Genomic DNA, 17,826 nt, shown 5'->3' with positions numbered 1-17,826 from the left:
GTTAGAAGAGTAGGAGAATGTCTGCCTGCCCTATGAGAATCTGAGAAAATCTGGAGATCTCTAATCAAAGTGCTAGATTTATGGATGGTATTTTCATGCTATGAATAAAAACAACAACATTAATATTGTTACTATTGGAGTAAACATAGGCCGACTCCTTTATATTTTGGTTTGAGAGACATTTTGTGAATCTAACAATTGATAAAGTCATGAAAGTCAGTGAGGCAGTCTAACATGTTTCCATTTATGTAAAAACAAAACTTTTCCTATTACCTGTAGCCAGGACCTGCTCGTACAGACAGCGCACAGTGGTCATGGTCATGGGGATGTCCTCTAGAAAGCAAATCAGGCCGAGATATCCAAAATCCCTCAGCTTAATGCGATGCTTGTTGCGTTCTGACACCTTCTCGCTTTTAAGGATTTTGTATAAAACCTGCACAAGAGCAAGGATGAGTGTTTTATTTTCATGCGAGACTTCAGAGAATGACACGATAAAATCAAGAATGTAGTTTCTAAGCAGTCTTTTACCCTAAATACCCTTTCCCTGCCCTCGTCTCCAAGGTCTGGATTGAGCAGTAGGCAGTATAGCTGCTCGATGCCCCACTCCAGCAGCACGGTCTGCACGTGCTCACGAGGAGGGCTGGTCCTCAAGAGCTCATACACGATATCCAACGCCTTCACCACCTGACATACAGAAGAGCAGCTGATATGTTATCAAGAAATTTAAAGGAGGGAGGGTAACACTACATCAATGAGAGTTAAGCTACAGAAACACGATGGTTTACAAAGAATGCAGGAGTGTTAGGCTGGAAATTGGGAGTAAAACTGTGAGCCAGATGATTCCGATTACAAAAAAGGAACGCCAAAAGGGATGGTTCTTACCTGCTGCTCTTCCCCTGAGGCCAGTATGAAGGCAAGCACACTGTGGAGTTCCTCTGTAGTTGGAGACTTGAGAAAGTCTTTCAGCACGGAAAACAGAGACGTTTGAATCGTCTGCTTCTCATCGGACAGAGAGGAGTCATTCTTCTCTGCACTGCAGTCAAAAAGAACAGCAGATGAGTTAGTAAGCAGAAACAATATTTGTATTACGACTTCAAATAATATTATAACTAGTAAGGCTGGATTTTTAAAAATATAAAGGAAATATATAAATTACTGAAACGCACAAATGAATTTTTTTTATAGTAATATTTTGGAATGGCTTTCGGGTAGTTTTTTTTGTCAGACAGCCTAATGTTATAAACCCTTGAGAGTCTCAGAACTCACCAGTGTGTGAGAAAGTCACATCAGTTGTTTACAATGACGTAGAAATGCAGCTGACCCGCCATTAGTGTAGTTTTCATTCATAATGAAACATGAACGTTTCAAAAAGCCTATTAGCTTTGAAAAGTTTGGTTTATAACAAATATAACAGAAAATTGGAAAGCATCCTTGGAAAATTATAGGCTATGTAGCTAAGCAGATACGCTTATTTTTTCAAATTTATTTTTTTAGTGTTTTGACCTTTTCTTTGCTTTGTTTTTTAGATTAATATATTTTAAAATTGACTGTACACTTTTGACCTTTGTTATAAAACATAAAAATTGTTTGTTGTGAGTTTTACATTAAAAAAATAACAAAATTTACTACTTGGAATTGCATTTTTGTACATTTTTCAGATTTATTGTGGAATTGTTGTTGTAATATGAAGAAGAAATATCTATAAATAAGAAGCCGATGTTGTACTAAAAAGGTGGATATCAAGCAATGCCTCAAAAGCTGTTTTAAAGGTAAATTCTTAGACCAAATTGCAAAGTATTAAAAAAAATAATCATTTTTGAATATTAATAGAAGTTAGGAAAATTAATGTTTTACCTTTGCTTAGTTTAAAACACTACTTATGTAAAATCTGTTTTGCCTGGCCAGACACAATTGATGAAGTATTTTAGCAGTTATAATACCCAAATCTTCTGTTGTGGAAGCTCTACCTGTAGTATGTTCGAATGTTATCCAGAATATACTGAACTCCATACTTCCTCTTCATGCGCTGTTTGCTTTTGTTCATCACTGAAGACAGGTACTGCACATGTGCTTCAGAAGAAAATAAAATACTTGTTAAAATAACACACTTGAAAAGTGAAATTGTTAAGCAACGCTACATTGAAGACGTGCAAAAGTTTCCTAGAATTATTCACTTTTGGCTCCTGTAACAGTTTGCACTTAAAAACAATTGCAGCTTTTTTTTTCCTGTTCGCACTCTCACGCAACACCAGCACCGGCAGACACCAAAACCTTACAAAGGTACAACGGGGGCTTGCTTTGGCCTTACCCAAACAAACAGCAAAGTGGCTTTGAGTCCAGATGCGGAAATTGAAAAGCAGGTGTTGGTAGAGTTGCTGTAGAAGTGAGCTGTTGCCCTCATTGAAAACCTGCTCCAGTAGCAGCTGGCATGCCATCACAACATTCATGTCCATCATGTTGCCAGAAACCTGCAACACACAAAAGCAGGGTCTGTTGTTTAAAAAGATGCACAGTTATTATAAGAATTTAGATTTTTAGAATGTACATTAAAATATTATTAATATGAGTTTAATCAAATGCAGTCAAATAGAATCTGTTTTTATTTGACAATGTTTTTTATCTATACTTCCATAGAGAGTTTTGAGTCTAAGCATTGTGAGAATGTTCATCTTATTCTCAGCAAAAAAAGTCTTCAGACACACGGTTTCCTACAGGATGCTCCTCCTTACTACAGTATGCTTCAACATATCCTGTTAAACCCAGAACAGTCATCCTAACAACATTTTAACTTTTGAGTTCAACAGATACTTTACTGATGCTGGACTGCTGTGACAGAAACAGGAAAAGTTGAGGATAAGAATGGAGAACACGTGCATTGACACAAACAACAGCTTCGTTGATCCCTAACTGATTCTGTACACAAATTTGATTTTATTAAAACACTTTTTGAAAATATTTTTTGTTCTTACTCAGAGTGAAAGTGTGCAGTTTGGCAAACTGCACCAGTTCTCCCACACAAGCACTTGACGCAGGTGATTGCCATTTCAGGTCCATTCATTACAGAGAAATTATACCACAACAAGGCACTGGAAAAGGTCAGATATTTCACTTGCAGATGCTAATCAGCCCTTCTGCCTGAAGGCATAAGGCTGTTTCTGGAACCGTGTCTGAGAAACCTACTTTGCTCAGCATGGCACCGATGATGCTTGGCCCCTGGCACTGCAGCAGGCTCTCCTGATTGACGGGGTGATGACGAATCAGGTTTCTGATCAACAGCAAGAAGGCAGCGATGCTGTTTGTTTCCATACGGCCCTCTAAGAAGAAAAATGGGGCAAACCAAAGTTCAAGATATTCTGAGTTAGCCACAACCACACTTGAGCATTACAGGGCATTTTCGGAAAAAAAAATCTCAAAATGAGTCAATCATTCAGATTAGTCACATTCGTGGAGCCGTTCATTCATCTGAGTTACTTTACTCTAGATTTGATGCATGCCCAAACTTTGACGTTTTACTTTGTTGTTTCTTCCATTTAACTCATCAACTATGATTAAACAATCCTATGTCTAGCAGTATTTTTGACACAGCAGAGTTATGTCCAGATCCTGAAACATGTTTCTAGAAATTAACACGCAGCCTGCAAATGAACCACAGATATCCTTCAAAGAACCAAGCAAAAAAAAAAAAAAACATCCGAGTATGAATAGAGATGAGATTTGATTCAGAGAATCATCAAAGCTTCAGTGTGGTGAGAAAATCAAAGAAATATCTGAAACAAAGAGACTAACCAGAAGATTTGTTCAGAGGCAACAGCAAAGCAGCAGGGCCTCTGGAGGAGGTGAGCTCCGGTCCCAGCAGGTCGGAGGTTTCCTGCCCTCCACTGTAAACATGTTCTGCCTCGCACACCTGCTCGAGGAGGGGCAGAAAAACCCCAATTCCTCCTATTACATTCACAACATCCTGCAAGGAAGAAGGAGACGCTAAATTATGAGTTGATTTTTTTATGAAACATCGAGGATGCTAAACAAATACTAAATAGAGGGCGAGTCTAAAATTTGATATGTTAAAAACAAAAAAATGGTCACATCCAAACATAAAACTTAAGCCACAAACCAAAATGCAGAAACATTATGTGCATTGGGGTTAAGAGCGTATGATACCGTCAGGTGGGGCTTTTGAAAAACTGATCAGCAAGTCCTACATATATAAGCAGAAGTGTTGAAGCATTCAGGTTTATCGACTCAGTGGAAATAAAAAAAGATATCAGCAATGACTTTATGGAGAGGGTGGCCATAACTCTGGGAAAGTTCATACCAACTTGACCTGAATTAAGGAGGATTACATTGATCATAATAAATAAGCATGAAGATGGAGTCATAATCATATTTGCTAGTGACCTAAGGAAGTTCGGAAACTTGAAAAAAGCTGTGAAATTTCTAATGCCTGTTTGAAATTATATGACCAAAACTCTTCAAACCACAGAAAATATTTAACTAATAAATATAAAGGTATTTCCCCAATCAACTACAAGTTTACACTGTAATTCCGAGGAAGAATTTCTTACAAAGCTATGTATGTTTTCCATAAGCTGAATCATAGATCGGCTCTTAAATCTTTCACAATGATGTGACACAACTGCATGCGGAACATGATAACTTTAAGTTATTGCAGCTGGAGTTTGCTCTGTAAACATCTGAATCATAGTCATATTTCTCTTTTCAACACACTTCTTCTGCATTTGCAATGAATCTCTAGTAGTCTAGTGTCATTCAAGGGGACCAAGTCTTTCCGTCATGTGCTCTGACACTTAAAACCTTTGAGCTGCAAAGAACACAGTCAGTTTTCATGTGACTGAGTATACTTCATGTTACTGGAGTCATGGGAATTTTCTTTCTGCATTTATAATACCTGGGGTTAATCTCTTGCCCCCTATTAGACCCTTTAGTCATAATCCTATACACAAATGACTATTGTCAAAAACGTAATCCTTGTTTTCTGTCTTACACTTTTCTGATCATTGTAATCTCAGAATAGAACATTGAACTTTGAAACTTTGTATTTGCTACCTTGATGTCCCAGTTGACCACCCTGTGTCCTGTGAGTCTGCCATCATATTGATGGTTGGGTGCCAAATCCAGACAAATCTGACTTTTAAACGCCTGAAAATAAATACAAAAACAGAAAAGCTGATAGAAATGTTGTAAAAAGCAAACATGTTTCCAGTGTCGATAAGTCACCTGAGGTGTGTAGTAGAGTAGAAGCTTGCTGTTGAGATCAGATAATTCTCCATCCGTTTTGAACAAAGGCACATGATTTGGGCCTGGGATTGGAGAGAATTAGGAGCCTTTACATGAAGTGAACTCAAACATGACATTGTGAGTGTATGCAGCGCTCCTATTGCTTTAATACACATTTGAAGGTGAACTCAGCTGCATCTTGACTGACCTGCAGCGTACAAAGCCCGTGCTTGCGTTTGCTGCAGAGCCTCATGGCAGATGAAAGCGGTACCTAAAAGCCCATTCAGAGACGTAGGGGATCCCCACTCTGTGTCCTGCAGCCCTGCTGGAATGGTGCGCACCAACAGGTCCGCTGAAGACCCCCAGCGACCTCCTGCAAAGGAGGCCGGGAAAGACTGGGATCGGCTGAGGAAGGGGGTGGGAGCAGGGAAGGCAAATTCGGGGGACGGGCTGGAGTTGATGGACGCAGGAAGGTTTGGGGAGGTGGTGGTGGTTGTAGTTCTGTGGCCGGCCGAGCCGATGCAGCAGGAGGTGAAAGGCTTCCAACGGTTAATAAATAAACAAATAAATAAACAGAAGATCAAGAGAAAGAGTTAAGCGAGCAAAAAGGAACACTTCAGCAACACAACATGAGATGGGGAACAATCCTGAGTAGTTTTAGTTACCTCACTAAAAGAAGGAAAGCGAAGCTGAGCAGTTTTACGCAGTTCTCCGTCGATGTAGATCGTGACCAGATTCTGACCAAAAGGACGCCTCCCTGGGACATGAACGATAGCCACCGAATGCTGCAATAGTGATGAGGAAGACCAGAAACAGTTTAACAAATGATCATAACAAATGAAAAAGCAAAACGAGGACTATACTAACCCAGGATGAGTCCGTGAGAGGGTATTCTGTCAAAGCCACTGCCATGTAGTCCTTCTTCGTGCACACAGCCACCACCAGCACCCCTTCCATGTTGAAGAAAGCTTCCAGTCCAGTTCCACTTGCTGTAAAGAAACTTTTCACGCATACAAGGCATTTTTTTAAAAACATTGTACGCTACAAACATCGATTTTCACAACAGTCTTTCAGATGGTCCATTTTACCTGTAGAGCTGCTTCCTGCGTGGACCTTTCCCCATGTCATGCTGAGCCCCCATCTCAGAGCTAGCAGGAGATTTACGGTTATTTGAGGCATCAGAGTGATAAGATGGGAAGTCCGTGTTTAAGCATAGCCAGCAATGAAATGCAAATCCACTCCCAGGCCAGCGCTGGACTGTTGGCACCATGATGCCTGCCATTGGTGGTGAAAGATCAAAATACTGCAAAGCACTGTCCTTGCCTTCTCTGGATGCCATGGCTGAGAGAACGCGTATGATCCGGCTGCAGTAGGGGTGAACCTTCCTTAGATTTGAACCATTGTTCTCATCTACCCTGAGGAGTCTTAGAAGGCTTTTCAGCTCTTCTGGTTTCAGACACAAAGAGCCCAGGTCCCGCAGGAGGCCCAGCAGGGCATCTGCACATTGTCTGTCCAGACTCTGAGGATGAGAAAGCACCTGCAGCAAGGCTCCGACCATACCAGCTTCTACGGCCACTGTGCGACAGGACAGGGAGCCTCCACAAACAGCTGCCAGCCACTGCGCAACCAACAGCTGAAGAGCCCTCTGACCTGACAGGTCAGGGAGCCACTGCAAGAGCAGCAGCAAAGGCTGGTCATTGCTGATCCCGAGATGGTGCGCATGGGCATGCTCACCCTCCACCGCCTGCAGCAAAAGGAGAAGAAACGTTCAAACGGACTGACATGAAGCCACTTGCCACAATCCTCAGAAAATCAGATCTTCACCATGTTCATCAGCTCCTGCAGCAGTCTTTTGGTGGGTTGACCTTGACTTTTCAGCACATCGAACAGCTGTGAGTAGCCAATCCTTTCCTTAAAAACCTCCTGAGAGGAGAGGAAGCAGAAAGAAGATGAAGGAAGCTGCTACGCAGGGAGCAAGCTGGCATACTTCCATTGTTGAGCTTTTCCAAATAAAGGGAAAGCATTGTTCATCATCAGAAATTTCATGAAGATGCCAGTGTTAAAGGTATGTCATTAATTATGGATGAAAACATGCATTTGCCTAAAAGAGACACGCTTCCACTGAAGAATAGTTACCTTTGCAGAAGGGGAGTTGCTCATTATAGCTGTGAGGACCCCCAGGGCATGAACTGTAATACTGTCTGATCCTTTTTCCCACACCTGCATGAAAATGAAGGAGGCAGTTTTTAAATTATTGAATTGTAAAAAAAAAGTAAAATAAAATAATACCTAAGTGGTTATCTATTAAAGGCAAAAGCAAATACACCATAATTACACCTGCAGATCAAGACAAAGTAAAGGGGACCGGTCACCAAAAAAGCACCCCTTTGTTAATCACTGGTAGAGCCCAGCATGCAAAACCAAAGCCATTAAAAACAGAACTGGAGAGATCCTTAGCCAGTGTTGGAAATTAGTCAAAAATCAAGCTCCAGGACACGAGCCAGGTCGTTGACACAAGCACTACCAGTCACTTGGAGGAGCTGCAAAACAGTGGGAAACAGAAGGAAAGAAATGCACCAAGAAGCCACCATTCCATGCAGAGATAAACAGAGCATGCTCTTCTTATCAACAGGGAATTCAACATCTAATTGCTGCAATGTCGGGTAAAACGTTTAACTTAAGAGAACAGCTGCCCTGAAAAAGGCAGAAAGCTGGTGAACGAGGTGACCGATCAATAAGTTTCAACCTAGAGGCAGCTCTCATATCAAGTCATACCTGCTTCAATTACAAATGAGTGCAAGTCAGACTCCCTGCCCAAAACTTCCTGTTTAAATATCTCAGAAGACTTAACAAGTGGAGAGGGTTGAGTTTCCTGCTGACAGACCATCAACAACACTGAGTTGGGGAGGAAAAAAGGGGAGATGGGGGGAAGTACCTGATCCACTTCTGTGAGTAAATGTGTGGTGAGGTCACACACAACCTCACTGTCCGGCCTTTGCCTGTTGCTCTGAAAGAGCTTCAGGACACACAAACACAAAGGCACACACACACAAACACACACACGGCACAAAAAAGACAATTAGACAAAAAAAAATCAGAGAGACACAGCAAAGACCGAGGTCTCTGCACAGCTGCAGGGGCGCATTTTGATCAAAATCTGCACAGGATACAGGAGCTCGAAATCATTTTTTGCTTGAAATTTGCCAAAAACATGAAGATGACAGACAGCAGATTTGACACCACTGCGAGAGGAACTGGGTAGGACAAATAAAATGGACAGACTGACACAAGCCGGGCTGCTCGACAGAGGGACAGATGTGAAGCATCAGAGCAGATTTTTGACGGGCAGCGGTCTAACCTTGCTGTTCTGAATGAGTCTGAGGATGTGCTCAAAGCAGTTGTTGTTGAGGAAGACTGCCTGCAGGACGGGTCTATCCGAGCACTGCAGGATCTCAGGAACAACAGCTACAATCGACAAGGAAGGGAAGCATATTGGAAACAATAGATTTTCAGTCGCTATTTTGGTTCAGAACCAGATAAAAGAACACTTTATTCTAAACCTCCTGCTGTGCTGGACTTGTGCTTACTTAGCATTTGACTCTGGAGTGAGATCAGGCTCTCCTCCCAGCTCTGCCTGTTCTCCTGTTCGCTGATGAGCGGTCGGTTCCAGTTGAGCAACTGAAAGTAGCTATCGAGGATCGTCCTGATCTCGACCTGCCGCTCTGCGGGGCTACTCGAGTGCAGAAGGTGGATCATCGCCGTCAAGCACTGCAAAGTCATCCGGGGGAGTTTGGGGCTCTTCGGTTCAGGGGAGACACGGCAACACCATGCCCGCAAAACAGAGAACAAATCCTCAACAGACTGAGGGGTGATAAAGAGTAGACCATTTTTCTGCAAAACAAATAAATAAATAAAGGATAGAAAGAACAGTTACAGTGGCTTTTCTTTGAGACGCTTTAATGTGTGTTAATAAAGATGTGACAACAGACCTTTCCTCCGCTGATGACAGCACCTTGGAGATGAACCAATCTGAGTGTGAGCAGCTCTGGGATCTTCTCGCCATCCTGAAGACTCTCTGGATCAGGGAGTTTGAACAAAAAGTGAACCACGAGACACATAACAGGGACCGACACAACCCAAATAAAACAAACATATTTTGGTCTCAAGCATCATCATAGTTTGGTTATACTGTTCCTGTTGGGGCTGAGAATAGAGTAGTGTTTGGATTTATTCAAACAAAGTGTGACTAAATGATGTCAAAAATATGATCACTTTTCAGTCAACAAAATACGTTCTTTTTATTTTGCTGAAAAAGTTTAAAATCACATTTTTGTTATGTTGCCATTGTGATTTGTTTTTAAATTATGAAATAAACCTAATAAGATTTCGGAAAATAAAGACTTTTGTTTTGCCATTGACTGCTTTTTAGCATTTGCTTTTTGTTTGTTTAAAAGTTCAAATTGAACACCAACTTTCAAAAAATGTTATTAACCTTTTTTCTCTGCAAATGATGAATATTTCTGAAAATACTTTCAAAATTCAAAAAGAGTTTCTTTAAACTCAAAGACTTGTGTCTGTAAGACAATTTATTGACTATCTGCTGAATGGTTTATGGTAAAAAAAAAAAAGATATTGAATGGAAATGGAAGTGCAAATGGAAAAAGAGACAAAGAATTTCCAGAGCAGGCCACTCCTGTTAAAAATAAACGTGGAAATGAATTCTTAGCTGCACTGCTCACTTAGGATACCGTGAATCAGGTTTTGGAGAACAGGAAGAACAAGAAGAACAAGGGAAGGAAGAATACAAGCATAAATAAAACCAAGGATTCTATAACTTTATTTGGATTCTCAAATAATGTCCTCATTACTTCACTGTCTCAAACAAAAACTTTGTTAATTGGGTAAATATTATATAATTGGGCTTTAAAATTTCTAGCTAAACTAGCTTTTAGACTTTAATCCTCCTGAAATTTTGACACAGGAAAACTTCCAGATAAGATTTCCCACATTAGCGCCAGGCACATACATCTAATCCCATAGATTTATGATCTACATAGTTGGGCCTGGAGATTGAGAGCTGGACACACATTTTAAAGATAAGAAAACAAGAGAAGAAAAGAGTGGTGTTTGAGCAGTGGCAGGACCACTTGAATGTTATGGCATGTGAGGTCTGACAGAGATCAGAGACGAAGCAGCTGAAGGGGAGTTCCTCACCGTGGAGCAGAGCAGGCAGTTCTTCTGGCAAGGCCAGCGGGGAGAACTTATACTTGTTCCTCTCCAGCAAGCTCACCTCCTCTCTGCAACACGTAAAGACATGAGTCACGCACTCCCATGATGCCTTGTCAAGTGTGTGCTACTGACTTGCCGGTACCTAAGATGACTTTAAGGCGTAGCAGCACAAAGATGAGGTGTTACTCATTGCAGAAGGTTGGGCAAGATGTAAATACAAATAATGCCCTACTAGTCTTTGTGTGAGAATTCCACCTCCCACGCAATCTTGAGGTAAAGTTACACACTCACCCAGCCAGGCGTCTCCTCCACGTCTGATTAGGGTCGAACAGACTCTCGCAGAGCACCAGCCCATAGTGCACGACGTTCTGCAGAGACAACTTATCGTCTTCTCCCTTCTTCAACTGCATAAACAAAAATGGAGGCCCACATTCATCTTCTATGACAGAATTTGGTTTAGCATTGTCACAACAAACTCTGCCTCATTTGACAGAAGGTCAAATACACGCCCGCTTCTCTTTCAGACTAAAGCAGATCTCCTACATCAGGGCGAGGACGTCTCAGACCAGACACGCATTCATTGTTGCTACACGAGAGTGTTTGTACTTACATTTCTGCGGTCTATTAGCTTAACTACAAATCGAGTAGTTTAACACACCTCTACCGTTAAGGTTCTATTTTTAATGATCTTACCTGATCTAGACAGAAATTCAAAAGCTTGATGGTTTCAAAAACGAAGCCAGGGGTTTTTTCCGTGTCGATGTTCTCCATGTTTCTGGAAAAATAGAGTATAATATTTGATAAAGTTCAATGACCCTTCACACAAAACAGTCATCTAGGCACAGAAAGGACAATTACAGTGATTCTACACATAAACATTGAACACATTTGCTAAAACTTTGTACAAAGTTCATCATTTCCAAAAGGGAAGAAAAGGGTTTCTTAAGTAATCAACGGCTATCTACCCTTTGATAAGAGCCCCTGGGTATGCATGGGTTTGTGGGAGTGTGCCCTGCGACAGTCTGGAGACCTATCCAGGGTGCACCCTGCCTATTGCCAAACAGTAGCCGGGACTGGCTCAGTGACCCCATGACCCCGAAAGGGATATAGCGGGTTTGGAAAAAGGATGGATGGATATACATCTCTATTTAGCTGAAGTCAGAATTTCATTCTGACATAAAGTGGTGAAAATGTTGAGGAATTATTTACAACTTTACTTAAGATTAAATTCTTTTAAAAAATTGTCTATAGGATGAAAGCAGCGCCACTGTGATTACTAATATTTTCAAAAAAGTTTTTACACAAAAAGTTTTATACCTGAATCTATTTCTTCAACTCTAATTTTAAAAGGTCAGAGGTTAGCATGATTATGTAGGAATATTTGAGGAACTGCAGTCTATTCAGCAATTACAAATGTGTTGATTGAAGGAGGCCTGAACATCATAATTGTTTCCAAATGTTCTCACTATGTTTGGTGAAACTAAAGGTCTTTACTTTTTTCCCCAAGTAAAAGTATTTATTTCCCTTAAAGAGCAACCTTATGACGTGCAATATTTTTCAAAAGCTTGTACTCCATACAAAATCACTTACCATTTTTGAGTGCTCTTTTATTTTTTGCAAATTATTGTTATTTGACATTTATAAACTTGGGTTCCATTTATGACTTTCATTTTGCTTCATCACTAAGACATAATGTATTTTAAAAAAATGCAAATTAGGTCATAACACAGAAAGCAGAGCAGCCTCACCTGCACACAATGATGAAGAACTTTATAAGCAGTAGTGGGTGTGGCGTGCTGCTGTTTTTCTCCATGGAACTGGAGAGGTGGAATGCACTGTGCCATAGTTTGGTGCTGAGGAGCATCAGAACATCCCTGGGAAGCAAGGGCACCTCTGAGCTGCCGTCTTCCAGTCTGGTAGCCAGGATGAGGACAAAGAGAGGTGAATACAACACAGTCAGCCATAATTATTTTGCAGTGGCATGGCGGCACACTTGTTTGAAATTGCAAGTTGTACATCTTACCTTCGAGGCTCTAGTGTCTGCACATCAATAAGCCTCTCAAATGATGCCACAAATGCCTCAAGCCACTGCTGCAGATAGCCCACATCTTTCTGCAGAAGGGAGGAAAACAACATGAGAGGAAATTGAGTAGCTCTTGCTCCTCCTTGCATATGCTTAATGTAAGCAAACCTTCACATTTGTATATTTAAATGAAGCTCTTTATTATTGTTACGGCTACAAAAGAATTGGAATTAAAATGTGCCAAACAGCAACTAAAAGGCTGATCAGTGACTAGACCTTTTTGACCTGTTTTTGTAACAGGATGTTGCGAAGAGATGCGACGCAGAAAGAACACCATGAACCAATGCTCTCCTTTTTTTCGTTTTCTTTTTTTTAAACGTTACCACAATGAAGTTTTTTTAAACCCAAAGCAGTAATAAACCAGTACAAATCAGAAAAACATGCACCAACTTCACTTGAGAGTGGACAAGTCAGCACTCTGAAGGAGAGGTTAGGCCATTAGAAGGTCCTTATACTGTCATGTGAAACAAAGCTGTTTACACACAACGGCTGTTATCACGGCTTCCATCAGCCTCTGCAGTGCAACATATCCTGCCACACTTCCCTTCAAATATCAGTCTCTTAATCTCACATCAGACAAACTGCACAACACAGGTCACGAGTCTAGCAGGTCAGCTTTAAACATTTTTTTTTAAAAGACATCTTTTTATTCAGATGAAATAGAAATAAGAAGTCCTAATTGCAAAATCACAGAAATTAGCATGCAAAAAAAAAGTTATCTCATGCAACATTACTAGCACTAACTGTTGTTGCTGGTAAGTGAAAGAGAAGTTTCTACAAGACGAGCAATCAAAAAGAAGAAACGAGTTTTTTCAAGCTGAGTTACTCACAAACAACACACAGGAACAAAGTGCAGCGTACAACAATTCATCAGGTACTTCCCCTTGATCAGCAAGTAAACAAGCCACAAACAATAACTACTTACAGCAGTTTGACATAGAAAACTCCTGCTCTAAGAAAAATCCTGGTTAGTTTGAACTGAAATGCATCTTCTCAAATGCTGCTCAAATGATAAATGGAGCTTACCAGCCTGCACTGACTTATGTGCCAGTCCATCTCTCATCTTTTGAGTCTGAGCAGGGTGCCAGGCTCACACGAGCCCCCCCAGCATGGACCACCGTCAGCTGCTCAGCCGGCTCACATCACTGCTGACAGGCTCCAGCGTCTGACTCAAACGCCTCTGGTTCCCTAACGTCAAGCCAGCTAACCAGGAAATTACATGTCACTTTAAGCTAAGCTTATTTCCTCCGTGCTCAGCCTCCCCGTTAAACCTCTTCCTCTTTTGGGTTGCAAGTGTGAGTAAAGTGGAGGTAGCTCTCTAGAGATCATTTCAACAGTGAAGAACAACAAAGATGTTGTGCTTCTTGAGTATCTATGTCCACAGAATCATCCTGTAGAACAAATAGGTAAAGAAATGACCTGAGAGAGGTCACAGTTAAAACTGCAGTTTAGATGACAAAAGACGGATTCAAATGTTTTTGAGTGATACCAATTTTGATTGTATTTCTGTAAATTGTCATGAAATATGAATTTCTTTAGTTTATTTTTGCCTTTATAGCAAAATTATAAGCTGTGACTGAAAAACTTCACAGAACTAACACGGTCCTAAAATCGAACAAAAATATGCTGTTGTGTTTCACAAAAGGTTATGACAGACGAAACACTACACGCTTGATCTAGACTCCTATCTGCCAAAGCATTAGTGTTTCTTTCCGAAAATGAAACAACAGATTTATTCATGATACAAAAAATACAACTTGAGCAAAAATTAGTCACTGCTATGTCACTAACAACGTGACAAATTCTGAAAAACATTTACTGAAACAGCTGCCTGTCATTCTCACCCTAAGCCGTAAAGTCAGATTACTGGAACATCTGTGTTTATTTTCCCTTCTGTAATAAAGGGATCTCATAGTTGATGCTGCACCGCTGCTCTGATGCTGTCAGAGCTTCCTGAAGACAACTTGAAGAACAATGCGGTCAAGAAGGTTACATTTTTGTGCCAAGTAAATTATTGTGCATATGAAAATATGTCTGCTGGTCTAAATGAAACATTTTGATGACATTTATAGGTGGCAGGCCGTAATATAAAGTCGTAAATGAAGAGTCAATTTTGAGAAGTTCCTTACAGTGCACTCAGGAAAAACAGGAAGCTGCAAAAAGTCCCTATTGTTGTGCTACATCTGGACAATTAGGTGCTTTGGGAGTCGAGGGGGAAAATAGCGAGGACACCTTGGAAAAAAATTCCAACACTCTTTATTTTTTTTATTGAACAAATAATAGAGGCTCTAGTATGCTTATTTTTTTTTTAAATAAATTGATATTGTTTTATCACTTTATAATAAATTTGGAAGCGTACCAGTCAGAAAATTATTGGACAGAAAACTTTTATACGTTATGGAATTTGAAAAATTTTGCTCCTCAGCTTTGACGTGTGCATCCAGCATCCTCTATCCTTTTTGATTTATGTGAACAGAACATTTCTGCTCTTAACTAACAGGTGACTACTGTGTTTGGAGAGGACAAAAGCTGATAGAAGAAAACAGAAACAACATTAATTTTTACCCATATTAAAAACGTGCGTCTGGTTTTGCTGCAGAGAAGTAAAATAATACAAAACTGTTCCTAACCGCCAAAATTTACATTAGTAAAAAACACCAATAACTTCAGTTATCAGTTGAATGACAATGTTTTGAAACTATTCTAGCAAACATCACTAACAGCCATGTCTTTTAGCTGTTTTCTCTGCAGCTGTGCTGCTCCGTGCTGCTTAGCATTCTGCCTGACTCCTGCCTTCTGCAGAAGTGAAAGCAAAGAGGACTTTGATTCTCCTGGTTGGCTCCTCCGTTGGTAAACAGGGGAGGTCGAGTCACACGGGGGTTGAGACTTGATAATAACTAGAACCTCAGGGTGTTTATTTACCCCCTTGTACACTATTGACAGGCATCAAAGCCTGAATAGGTCTGGATAGCGCATAAAGAGGTGACCAATTTTGTAACAAGAAAAGCAGGGAAACATCACTTGACTTGTGCTTTTAGAGCAACCTTAGGGGGGTGGGGGGTGTCACAGCTGTGCTCTTGGGTGGCAGTGGAATTGTCATGGTAGTTCATTTCTACCACCAAAGGCTTTAATTAGGGTCACAGCACGATCACACTAAAGCCTCCTGCTACAGTCTTCATCCTCACTGATCTCCAGATGAGAAGCTTCTTCTTTCTTTATCTCCATGCATCTTTGAAATATTGGAAGACCTCACAGTTTTGCTTACATTTCCATTAACATATTTCTCAAGGCATCAGATTAGTTTTTTTTTTTTGTGAGATACAATAAAATTGATCCCACGTGTATCAAGGTGCAACCAACACAACAACTCAAAGACTGTTTTCTTTTTATTGGCAATTTTATAACGTACAGCTTATTGGTTTCCTCAAACCGAGAGCTTTAAAGTAAGACAAAAGCTTTTTTTTACTCCAGTTGATTAAAATGTGAAAGAAAATACTTTAACCTGCAAAAAATGAACTACTCGTAAGTGCAACATGATGTCACAAGATAAACAGCTGAGGAGTAAATTTTTCAAACCTAAAAGTCCTCAAACTCAAAAAAATGTGTCACTGCAAATCATAAAATATGAGCTTGGGATTCAATATGAAGGAAAAAGCAGAAAAACAATGCTTTAATATACGTTGAGTTATTGTTGTTTTTGTTCCTGAACATTATTTCAGTTTGCCTTCCCCTTGGAGTGATCCTCAAATAACATTTCACAAAGATTTCTACGAAAGGAAGTTGTGAAGATTTTGTGAAACATGCTAAACCTATTACCTGTTTTATTGTACCGAAAGGAAATGAACAAACATGCCCAAAAATCCATACCCTTCAGCATTATTAGAACATGATAACGCAAGCTCTTTTGGAAAGTTATTACACTTTCTTTGGATCTCAGGCGAGAGACTCCTGTGCCAATCAAGATAAACATCCTTATGATTGATAAATGCAGTTTAAACTTGATCAGAGTTTGCCTTTAGGTTAAGAGAAGGATCAATGTGGGCTTTGTTTTGGAGCGAGGGCTGGTTTAGCACCAAACTGTAACATTCAGGGAATTATCAGAAGCAATTTAGAGAGTAAACACTGCAAACAGTGTTGTGTGAAGGTGGAACAATTCAAAGAGGCCACACCATATAGAAGCTACTATTGAGAACATTAACAGAAAATGCCTGTTTGTTTGGTTCCAATAAATATTCTTTCTGCAGAGACTTCTAAGTATTTCCCTGATCTTTAAGTCTCATGAGGGGTGTGTGATTCCTTGCACAATTGAAGGAAGTGGAGCTGCTTAATTAATGACAAGTCTGCACAAGTTGTGGTTCTTATTGCAGAATACAGAACGATGGATTACAATCTAGATCTACGAAATAATATTCAAATTCTTCTTTTTTTTTACTTTTATATGTGTGTTAACTAAAGGGAACCAAAGGTTGTACAGAAAAATGCATTAAAAAATTGTAAATCAAAACATTCCAAAACAAAACATCATTAACTGGGATTTAAAAGGCTTTACTTGAACTGATCTGAACACAGAAGCACAGGGCTTGTTTGCACCTTGAACAAAAAGCCTAAATAAAGGACAGTTTTTTGTGCAGGCTGACTGCTTTGAAGTTGTTGAAAGTCTCCTTGGTATGAGATGAAACTATTGAACAAGGTTTGTGACTCAGAGACGGGATGCGTCCAGCTGAAAAAGAAAAAATATTGAATGTGCAACTGGACTAACAGGCATAGCAAAAACATTAAACACAATGACACGATGGTGTCTAAAGGAGAGGCGTGGGATTGGTCCTGCTGCCTTTCTGCACTGTTGTGTTCTCATGAGTCACATAAGGTGGTGACATTTTGGCTCGACTAATTCCCTCTCTGCTGCTGTACTCCATTGTGTTGCAGAAGATAGGGAGAGTGGCAACTGCTCCAAGAATAAATGGATAGAAAGAAAATGCAAACGCCTCTCAAACGGGCATGTTGTCCCTCTAAGTGTAAAAGAAACTGCTGTCGTTTAAGTTGTCAGGGCAACTGGAGAGAACTGAGTCAAGGGGTAATTTTATAATGAAGCGGTGTCACCTGTAGAGACGCTTGACCCCTGTCACAGACCGATTAAGAAAAAACTCCCATCGCGTTTGAAAAAGTTCACACTGACCCCATAGAGCCTTTCTAACTAAAGACGGGGACGGAAACATCTTTGACTTGTTTTGTTTGTCGCACAATCAGAAAGGGTTCAGTGAATCCACAGCTCAGCAGTG

At 40.3% G+C, this 17,826-nt stretch overlaps 1 protein-coding gene across 5 annotated transcripts in view; it reads right to left on the bottom strand.

Annotated features, from left to right (window-relative positions):
- nbeal2 (neurobeachin-like 2) overlaps window positions 1-17,826 on the bottom strand; it is a 36,106-nt gene that overhangs the window by 16,983 nt on the left and 1,297 nt on the right. For 2 of the 5 annotated variants that reach the window (XM_011485200.4, XM_020710151.3), the window contains exons 2-25: window positions 12,488-12,576; window positions 12,213-12,377; window positions 11,158-11,239; window positions 10,756-10,868; window positions 10,450-10,532; window positions 9,225-9,310; window positions 8,823-9,126; window positions 8,594-8,700; window positions 8,171-8,251; window positions 7,372-7,455; window positions 7,060-7,158; window positions 6,324-6,979; window positions 6,103-6,235; window positions 5,901-6,020; window positions 5,444-5,774; window positions 5,236-5,318; window positions 5,065-5,157; window positions 3,787-3,958; window positions 3,181-3,314; window positions 2,309-2,468; window positions 1,968-2,070; window positions 883-1,033; window positions 529-684; window positions 274-433 (exon numbers count right to left, since the gene is read on the bottom strand). In XM_011485200.4, coding sequence (XP_011483502.1) covers window positions 274-433; window positions 529-684; window positions 883-1,033; window positions 1,968-2,070; window positions 2,309-2,468; window positions 3,181-3,314; window positions 3,787-3,958; window positions 5,065-5,157; window positions 5,236-5,318; window positions 5,444-5,774; window positions 5,901-6,020; window positions 6,103-6,235; window positions 6,324-6,979; window positions 7,060-7,158; window positions 7,372-7,455; window positions 8,171-8,251; window positions 8,594-8,700; window positions 8,823-9,126; window positions 9,225-9,310; window positions 10,450-10,532; window positions 10,756-10,868; window positions 11,158-11,239; window positions 12,213-12,377; window positions 12,488-12,576 — 3,745 coding nt within the window. Of the gene's footprint in view, window positions 1-273; window positions 434-528; window positions 685-882; window positions 1,034-1,967; window positions 2,071-2,308; window positions 2,469-3,180; window positions 3,315-3,786; window positions 3,959-5,064; window positions 5,158-5,235; window positions 5,319-5,443; window positions 5,775-5,900; window positions 6,021-6,102; window positions 6,236-6,323; window positions 6,980-7,059; window positions 7,159-7,371; window positions 7,456-8,170; window positions 8,252-8,593; window positions 8,701-8,822; window positions 9,127-9,224; window positions 9,311-10,449; window positions 10,533-10,755; window positions 10,869-11,157; window positions 11,240-12,212; window positions 12,378-12,487; window positions 12,577-13,573; window positions 13,732-17,826 lie in introns of those variants that run through there. The other 3 variants (XM_020710152.3, XM_078932825.1, XM_011485201.4) reach the window with 3 other exon arrangements.

Source organism: Oryzias latipes, chromosome 16 (genome assembly GCF_053564925.1).
Source record: "Oryzias latipes strain Hd-rR chromosome 16, Olatipes_Hd-rR_3.1".
Taxonomy (NCBI): domain Eukaryota; kingdom Metazoa; phylum Chordata; class Actinopteri; order Beloniformes; family Adrianichthyidae; genus Oryzias; species Oryzias latipes.
The sequence above is the reverse complement of the archived record's forward strand: the minus strand, read 5'-3'. Positions and strand labels throughout refer to the sequence as shown.